This window comes from Trachymyrmex cornetzi, unplaced genomic scaffold (assembly GCF_001594075.2).
Source record: "Trachymyrmex cornetzi isolate Tcor2-1 unplaced genomic scaffold, Tcor1.1 scaffold123, whole genome shotgun sequence".
Taxonomy (NCBI): Eukaryota; Metazoa; Arthropoda; class Insecta; order Hymenoptera; family Formicidae; genus Trachymyrmex; species Trachymyrmex cornetzi.
In genome coordinates, this window is record NW_017295795.1 from 32,784 (window position 1) to 42,792 (window position 10,009).

General features: G+C 36.8%; 1 protein-coding gene across 8 annotated transcripts in view; it reads left to right on the top strand.

Annotated features, from left to right (window-relative positions):
* The window catches only part of LOC108770101 (CREB-binding protein), a 20,569-nt gene that overhangs the window by 1,204 nt on the left and 9,356 nt on the right, over positions 1-10,009 (top strand). For 2 of the 8 annotated variants that reach the window (XM_018521410.1, XM_018521452.1), the window contains exons 2-10: positions 4,232-4,387; positions 6,335-6,546; positions 6,629-7,006; positions 7,077-7,377; positions 7,483-7,806; positions 8,164-8,481; positions 8,713-8,922; positions 9,092-9,503; positions 9,590-9,762. In XM_018521410.1, the coding sequence (XP_018376912.1) occupies positions 4,232-4,387; positions 6,335-6,546; positions 6,629-7,006; positions 7,077-7,377; positions 7,483-7,806; positions 8,164-8,481; positions 8,713-8,922; positions 9,092-9,503; positions 9,590-9,762 (2,484 nt within the window). The remainder of the gene's footprint in view (positions 1-4,231; positions 4,388-6,334; positions 6,547-6,628; positions 7,007-7,076; positions 7,378-7,482; positions 7,807-8,163; positions 8,482-8,712; positions 8,923-9,091; positions 9,504-9,589; positions 9,763-10,009) is intronic. The other 6 variants (XM_018521425.1, XM_018521461.1, XM_018521433.1 and 3 more) reach the window with 4 other exon arrangements.

Below are 10,009 nucleotides of genomic sequence, written 5' to 3' on the forward strand. Positions count from 1 at the left end.
AATAAGTACAAGCAACGCTAACGGACCTTACATTCAGTGGAAAATTATAATATTCGTGTAATGTTCCTATTTGTATTCTGCGAGCAGTGCACACTTGTACTCAAAATGAAATAGATGTTTCTTTCAAGTTTGACAAAAGGCAAGATTTAGTCCAGTGCAGCGATAAAAGACAGGTCTTTTAGCCCTGACGATCATATCTCTCTCTCTCTCTCTCTCTCTCTCTCTCCCCCCCCCCTCTCCCTCTCTTCCTTCCTTCCTTCCTTCCTTCCTTCCTTCCTTCCGGGAACCGCGCGCAGTTCCGCGACTAACCTTACGCAGGAGTACGCGGTGCACGCGTACGCTGTGACGCGCATCTCGCGTGCATCGCACATACGCATACATACAAACACACGTACACGCGCACACGGCGGAGAAGAGAAAAGAAAGGAGAGACCCGGGCCGAGAGACCCGGCGCGGTTTTCACGATTCTCTCGGGCGCAGCTGACCGCCATGGCTGTGCTGGCTGGCCAGCCAGCCCGCCGTCTGTTTGCGACGGCGACGCAACGCGGTACGACGTACCGCGTCGCGATGGATCGCCCAGGCGTCGCCGAATCTCCAAGCGAAGTCTCGCGTAAGTGCGCCAAGATGCTCGCGGTGTGCGCCGACGAGTTTCGATCAAAATCAAACGCATTATTTATTTTCCACGGAATTAAGCTTGAAACATAATTAAAAAGCACAAGCAATAAAAAGACAGGATATATGATCTCAAGACCTGTCAGAATATCATGAATTTTGATGTATGTACACTATAGAGACGATATTCAGAGTCTTTGGATCTTATATTTAAGACCGTCTTAAAACAGTCTTAAGGTGTTATAAGTCAATCACAGATCAGTATTCATAGTCCGTTCTTATTTTAAGACAGCTTTAAGTACAATCTTAAAGTGTTATAAGCCAATCACAGGCCAGTATTTATAGTCTGTTCTTATTTCAAAAACGTTTTAAGTAATGTCTTAAGATGCTAATGGGTTGTCTGATTGGCCCATGACATCTTAAGATTGTACTCAAGATAGTCTTAAATATAAGAATCGATTGTAAATACCACCTACAAAGGAGTATTAGCACATCTTAAAACATTCTTTTTAAAATATAGAATCTTTAGAATGGATTGTAACTCTAAAGAGTGAAATTTCACTGTTAAAATTGACAACTGAGCCACTCTTTTTCAACACTAGCTCAATTGTAGCTCAACTATTTGTTATTTTTTATAATTAAGGTGCAGCCACAATAAAAGAAATAAGGAATTAGGAATAAGGAATAAAGATTTTAACCTATCAGATATCGGATACATCGGAATATACGGTTTCTGATAGGTTGGAATCTTTATTCCTTATTCCTAATTCTTTATTCCTTCTATTGTGGCCGCACCATTAGATTCCACTTCAAAGATTTTAGAGTTACTTAAGACAATTTTGAAAAAAAACTGACTATGAATACTGGCTTAAAATAATCAATCCTCGCAAATTAAAGATTATAAATTGTTCCTCTTTTAAATATATGATAGAATGTTATGATTTCTAAAAACCCAAATGTCATTCATAAAATACATTCAGTAAAAAAGTACAAGTTTTAAGAATTGAAATGTAATCTTGTAACTTGATGTAATTTTTGTTGTGATCTCATGTGATGTTATATTGTACATTAGGTGTTACTATTTATTTAACAAACATAGTACCTAATAATAATATTGTTTATGTGTTTCATTAACAATTATAAAAAATGTTTATTTATTAAAATTTAATTACGACAATTAATATGGAATTTTTTTAATGTCCCTTTTTTCGTTCTTAAGGAGTTGGTCACTTAGTATTCACAGTTTCTCCTAGATTGAAATGGGTCTATTATTCCATGTTCCTATTGCTTGTGCTTTTCAATTGTGTCTTTCTACTATAAGCCATTATCTGAGCTTTAAGTCATAAGTCGTAAGAAATTGACCAATCACTGTCGAATGTGAGAAGAATAATCGACTATGATCGATCAATTTTTTATGGCTTAACGTTTAGGTAATGACTCTACGCATACGTGCGAAACCTCGCCAATCCTCCTTCTGTTTTGGCGACGATCACGACAGTGTCGTTCCGCGATACTCTCGTGACGCGACGCGGGCTCCGTCGACGCAAGATGGATGATACACGAGGAGAACCGCGGTGCGGCGCACCGAGTTTCGCTCGGAGATTTACACGCGGACAGTGTACACGTGCGAGCCTGTCGAGAGAATAACTTTATGCGTTACTTGCTCCGTCTTTTCACACTTGTGTCCATTTTTATTATTGTAGATTAATTTAATCTCGGTTTAATTTGCTTCTTATTTTCTTCTAATTCTAGATATTAGAAAAAAATAAAAAAACCCAGACCACATAAAGTCCAAAATCGGAACATGAGATGTTTGAAAGATGTCTAAAAAGCATCTTGAAACACAGAAAGAATGATTTTGCTGAAGTACCTCAAAATTTAACTACAGATCTGAAAATAATTTTATTAGATCATCAAAACGATTACGTAGAAAATTCAAGCATGATGAGCTGTAAACAGTTTTGACATTCTAGCAACCAATTTGAGCGTTCTCCATAATTATTTTGATGGTCAAACAAAATTATTTTCAGATCTGTAGCTAGCTAAATTTTTAGATACATCAACAAAACTGCCTTTTCTGTGGCACTCTAAATAATAGTGTGGATTTAACACAACACAATGTGTCTATATAATTTTTCTCACTGTGTTGGTATTAATATTAACACTAGCATGTTGTGGATTTAACCTCTTGGGTTTTAAATCCATATCATGATGATATTGACCGTAGATTTTAAATCCACACTATTTTTTATATTATATGTTGATGTTGACTCTTTCAGATCTGATTTTAATGGAACCATGTTACATTTTTTTTTTAATTTAATTTAAGGTTACAGTAATAAGTAATTTATGCTAAAAAATTAATTTTTTTAAATTGTAACTATTTTTCTAACATGCATATTATTATATACATCTGGTCTGTGATGATGTCGATAGAACTAAATAAATTTCAACGGATGTCTTCAAATTTAATATACATTGCAATGTACACAAGGTCTGAAGAATTACTATTAATACCAGTACGGTGAGAATTATGTAGACATTGTGTTAAATTTACACCGATATTTTTTTAATTTAAAAAACATTTTTACGAGGACCATTTAAAAAGACATTTTAGAAACGTCTTATATTCTGATTATGCTTCGTGTTGTCTGGGAATAAATTAAGAGATTAAAGTTATAATCTATCTTGGTAGAGATGGACATTACACTGTCTTGCTCTATTTTGAAACGAATGTGCCATACTGACATTGCAGTTCTGTACATTCTTCTAGACATATTCTAGATTTAAAATATAGTTGCGATCTTGTAGTGCATGAGGGTGCATGACACTTTAATGTTAAAAATTACATCTCGCTGGCATGAACGATGCGCTAATATATATCTCTTTATTCTTCCTTTATTTTTTGTTTTTTAAATTACCCTTTTGAACACTTTAATCATCCCTTAACAGTTTTTAAACTCGAAGTTGACGCACATAACGCTGTATTATTATCGATTTGTAATTATTTTTTACTCGGATGTAATCGCGGACTCTTCGAATCGCTTCTTTGCGAGGACGGATAAAGTACTCAGCGGATAAAGTCACAGAAACAGTTTGCTCGAGTTTTCACAATCGCCAAGAATCGCGAGCGTGCGTGAGAGTCGTTGACGATGATCGAAAAGTCGAATTCTCAAACTGTTTCTGCTACTTACAATTAGGTCAGTATTCGTAGTCAATTCTTATATTTAATACCATCTGAAGTATACGAAAAGAACGGTTTTGCTGAAGTATTTAGATTTAAAATCTTAAAATTTTTGCTACATACAGACATGAAAATAATTTTGATCGTTCAAATAATTTTGCAGGACGTTTGATGACAAAATGTTAGAACATTCTAACAGTTTGAGCGTCCTACATAATTATTTTTATGGTCCAACAAAATTATTTTCAGTGCTATATTTTTAGATACTTCAGCAAAACTGCATATCAGAGTATTAGTATCTTAAGACATTACTTAAGATGGCCTCGAAATAAGAATTGATTATGAATACCGACCTTAAAGTACCATAATCCAGAGAACAAGCTTTGAATTGTATATTCTCCTTCGTTCTAAATTAAACGAAAAACTGTGATATAGTAGTGGGTATGCCGCCTTTATTGATGCACCCTGCTTATACGAACTACGGGGGAGGTGGCAGTGGTAACATGCAACAAATACAGGCTCCACCGCAACAGCTACATCTGCAACAGCATCCGCTGCAACACTGGAACAACAATACCATCCAGAAAAGAAGTAAATATCATTATCAGATCAAAAAAGCGACAATCTTGAAAAAGCATCAAGTTTCGGCACCGCAAACAAAAAAAAATGAAATCTGTTTGTCCGTTCGATCATCTCATAGTACCATACATTTCTCTCATTAAAGTTACTTGTCTCAGTCTCTGGTTTTCAGTGACATCTTCCAGTCTCACCAGTACTTTCTGATGGGTGATAGTTTTGGCATATTGTCACTATGGTTCAATAATTTTAGTCTATTGTCGACACGGTTAGAGAAGAATGTGAAAGAAATGGATGTCGTGATAATTTATCTTTGAAAAAAATATAGCAGAGCATATAAAGCGGCAATACGGATATATTAAGTATTGTCTTACTTTGATCACGGACTGATTCACTTTACATAGCAATGGAGAAAAATTGGATCGGTGGTTGCTATAAAGGTACATAAGAATTCAGGATAAACCGAGTTCCCCTCTTTTCTGTAATGAACACCGTGAGATATTTCTAGATGTGAATCAAAACGTAACATAGACATGCGACACACACGCCCCGAGCTCGTGGACTTGCGGAGGAATTGCAAAGGTGAAATTAAATATGCATACAACACTGTGCTTCTAACATAAAGAGAGTTTACGATACAGCGCTGATAATAAATAGCGTAGGTGGGGAGTCGACTCGGTCTATATCAATTAAATCTTTTACAGATATTTGTAAAGAAATGTAAATATAGAATAAAAATCTATGCGTGCGCAGATAAATCTTGTTTAAAGTTTTTGAGAAATTTTTGCTCTTTTTTTTTCTTTTAATAGGATGAAGAGAAACGATATTCTCTTACGAACATGGCGCGCCGGGAGTATTATTTTGCTTGGACAGATATTTTCTAGAGTGACTGATTTCTTCGCATGACTCTTCTATAAAGTTTGCCATCGATAGCTTCGCTGGATGCTTGTTTAGTTTAGCACTAATTTATTATGCCGAAAATTTTCATTCTGCTGTAGAATAAGGCTCCTTTACGTTATGCTCATGCAGTGTATGTCTCATGTCTTATTTTTCATGTTTGTTTTACAACCACGTACAGTTTTCTATAATTTTTTCTTTTTTTTTCGTTTTCATTTTGATATATAGGATCTCCTTTTTGCATTTGTACTTTTCCTACATATACATACGTATACATTTATATATGTACACCCTTTTTTTCTCCGTCAATGTATATATGGTCAGTCGTGGATAGATGAATAAGTTTCAACAGTTTTATTTGCTTAGAAATGTTTACATTGTTTAATGATGTTAATAGGAATGTGAACATTTTTTAATGATGTTAATAGCATCGGAAGTTTTTTGTAATATAGATGAAAATTGAATGCTTCTTTGCCTGTACGTTTCTCTATATACACGCATGTATATATGTATATTTACATGCAGTTATATGTGTATATATGTATATAAAAGAGTCTATAATACATTATGCACATAATGATGTAACACGTACATTTGTAATATCGAAGATATAGATACTCTGCTAAAATTTTGATGCTAAAAGCTATGGTGACGGCGCTAAAATCTTACCCTTGTAAAATTACTAATGATTTCTTGGTATCTATGGTACTTATCATTCTTAATATTATAATCATTTTAATCTACGAACTGGTTATCTCGAAAAATATTATATACATGTACTGTATATAAAGTGCATTCATGATAAAATTCAAATAGTCCAGAAACAGATGAAAGTGTCATTTTGATACACAGCGAGTAAAAAATTAAATAATAAAATAAAATAAAAAATCAAAGTAATGAATTAATGAATGAATTAATGATACTATAAGTCACGTACACACACTGATGTAACAAATGTAGAAATGTATTTTTCTGATAGCCAGTATGTATTATCACAACAAAATCATGATGTAGATGCTCATAGAAACGTGTGATTCTTAATTTCTTTCTTTTCTTCATTCTCAGATTACATTTCTAACACAGAAATGTTCGATCTTGAAAATGATCTTCCTGATGACTTGCTGTCATCTGGATCTTGGGGTTCCACAACCGAGAGCACCAAGCCACCTGCAACTGGTCCTGGTCCAGGGCAGCAAAATGGTGCTCTCGATACAGAACTCAGACAACATGTACAGCAGCAGCAACAACTCTCTCATCATCTCATTCAACAACAGCAGGTACGATTACATTACATGTTAGAGATCTGACGATTTTATTAATCGATACACACCTTATACTTTACAAAAAATTATTAAACAGGGCAACAAAAACTTGGTGGCGAATTCCTTAGTAATGGCTGCTGGAACGTTAGGTAACAAAAGTCCGAATATGCAATCGCCACCAAACGTTTCCGTTTCTAAGGGAGGAATAGTCGATCCACAGATGGTCGTGAGTCTTGGTAATCTACCAAGTAGTATAGCCAGTTCGTTGGCGAATAATCAAATGTCGATCGCGAATTCGATGGGCGGTTTACAATCGTCCATGAGTATGGCCGGAAGTAACCCCGCGATGTCGATGCCGGGCGGTATGAATTCCGGTTTAGTAATGACTAGCACCGCTAGCGGAAACAACATGGGAGGAATGGCTGGCGGGAGCTTGATAGTAACAAACAGTTTAAACAAACAACCGTTAAATACAGTATGTTGATTTATGTAATGCAGTAACTTTTTCTCTAGTAAAAAGATTGGTAATCATATATTTGACCAAGAATCTTTTGAAGGTAACCATGATGGGCCCTAATACTCAAGCAATACATCATCCCGGTGCTCCTCATGGGGTTACGCCGATGCAAAACGGTCCTGGAATGATGAGCACAAGAGCTGTGGCAATGCAGCAACAACAGCAAGCGCATATGGTTGGTCCGGCGAGAGGGCAAAGTCCTCATCAACAGGTGCATCAAGTTGGCATCGTCGGTCCCGGTCAGGGTGGTCCCAGAATGCAGGCTCCTCCTAACATGGCAAATATGCCGACTATGGGACAACTAGGTGCATCGAATCCGTATAGCTATGGTATATAAAACATATCTTCTTTTGTTTCATATATATATGAACGAAGAAGCGGACGTTGTCAATAGAGACAGATGCAGCACGATGAAAATAAAATTTATAATACAGGTTCTCCAAATACGGTTGGACCAGGGGCAGGCGTAACTGTATGCTCCAATAATCCCGTAGGTGTCGTCAAACCGCAGCAGAAGGGCGTTGGAACAAACATGAGTCCCATGCAAGCGGCTGCCGCTGCTAGCAGATTTACTAGTGCTGCTGGTCCGATCGGTACTACGAATGTCGTGGGTGGTCAAGAAGGTGGAACGGCAGCGCAACAAGCGCAGCCACCAGCACCAAGTCCAGCTCAACCTCAATCAGGAGCACCGACTGGAGGGCAGCCAGGTCCGCAGCAAGCTACGCAAGGACAAATGCCTGGTGCTGGTGCTCCAACGGGTAAATTGAATCTCTTCATCTTTTATATATATATAAAATTTGAACAAAATTTGGAACTTGTTGCAATATCTCCGTTCGTATGGGAAATAGAAAAAAAATTAATACACTTTCATTATACAATTCGGGTACAAACTATCGATTGACCATACATAGAATTTGATCGTCACAGCCATTATTAAGATATAATAATTGAGGTCTCAGAAAACTCACCGCTCCACGTAAAGATACACTGTACTGTCTCGGCGCTAAGAAAAACGCGTAGCGTTTTAGCGCGAGACACTACCGTGTCTCTGAATTATTATAAATCATGTTACTTGTTGCAATGCCTTCGCTCAATACGAACTTTGTTCGGTTTAGGCGCAAAATCGACACCAGATCCAGAAAAATGTAGACTCATACAGCAACAATTGGTGCTACTTTTACATGCGCATAAATGCCAGCGACGCGAGAGTCAAGCGAACGGCGCGATGAGACAGTGCACCTTACCGGACTGTAAAACCATGAAAAATGTTTTGAATCACATGACGAATTGTCAAGCTGGTAAAAATTGTACGGTGCCTCACTGTAGCATGTCTAGACAAATTATCAATCATTGGAAATATTGTAATCGAAGTGATTGCCCAGTTTGCTTGCCAATAAAACAAGCAAATAAGAATAGGACTAATTCTGCGCAAGGTAATTTGAAAATATTTGTGTCACTTTAATATTTCGATGATTCTCCGAAAATTCTTTAAAAAACGTAAACACATTTTATGATTTTCTTAGAAAGTAAAACTTTAATAATGCAAAGGAATAAAATGTGTTTACGTTTTTTTATACTTCTTGGTTTAGCAGTTATTTCAAACAGTTCTTATCTGGAGATACCCTTATACATTTACATTATATACGTATTCTTTTTATCAATAGCACCCGCAATTCAACCAAATAATCAGCCAAATACAAGTCCATCTGAAATGAGAAAGGCTTATGAAGCTTTAGGGATTCAATGTCCAACAACGACACCGGGAATCTTGCCTGGTCAAGGTGTTGGAAGAGGCGTCAGAATGCCAGCTCCCGGCATGGCGGGTCCTCCAGGAGCACTGGGCAACGTTAGATTAGCGCAACCTCAAACACAGGGTGAGTTGCATGACATTTTATATTAATTGTTTGCTTTTTTTAACTTAAAACTTTTTTCAACTCTAAAACATTTTATAAAATTTATTGTATTGTATGTATTGTATAAAATTATATTTTGTTAATTATTTTTTTTATATTCTGCTAAAAGTATAAAATATGATTTGTATAGATTTTTACGAGAAAAGCAACAAGCGATGGGCGCCCATGTGTGTTTCAGCTGCACCGGGACAATCTGTAGTCGGTGCTGGACAACAAGTAGTCGCTCCGAACGTATCTCTTCCTTTAAATTCCGATCCTAGCACGGTCGGAGTAGCCGGCAATCAGACAGTACCGACAACCGGACCCACATCCGCCGCAGCAGCGGCTGCTGCCAATATACAGCAATCTGTTAATATGCAAACATTGTTCGGACTGAACGAGTCTGGACAACCTGGTGTGATAGGCGGGGAAAATAGATTAGCAAATCTGCAGCTTCCAGGTGGTCTTCAACCCGGACAAGTCACTGCGACGCCGGTGCAAGGAACAAAGGAATGGCATTTGTCCGTCACTCCTGATCTCAGGAACCATCTCGTTCATAAATTGTTAGTGAAAATTTTATTATATATGTCTTTTGGAAACTTATCGAGCTATAACTCAATACGTTATAGCGTGTGTCTAACTTTTTTAGGGTTCAAGCGATATTCCCGACTCCCGATCCACAAGCCATGCTCGATAAAAGAATGCACAACTTAGTTGCATACGCGAGGAAGGTAGAAGGTGACATGTATGAAATGGCTAACTCTCGGTCAGAATACTATCATCTATTGGCCGAGAAAATTTACAAGATTCAAAAGGAACTTGGTAAATAATGCAATTTCAACACATTGAAACATTTTTAATGCTGATGTTTATTTTTATTTAAAAACCATTTTAAGTAATAGCCGTCTTAAGATACTAGTACAAGTTTGTGATTAGTTCGACATTATTTGAAGATTATTTTAAATACAAAGACGGCCTAACTTACGTAGTCCGTGTTCAAGTTATTTTTTTGTCATTAACGTATTATTTTTAATGAGAATATTTTATTTTGTGTGTGCGTGCGTGCGTG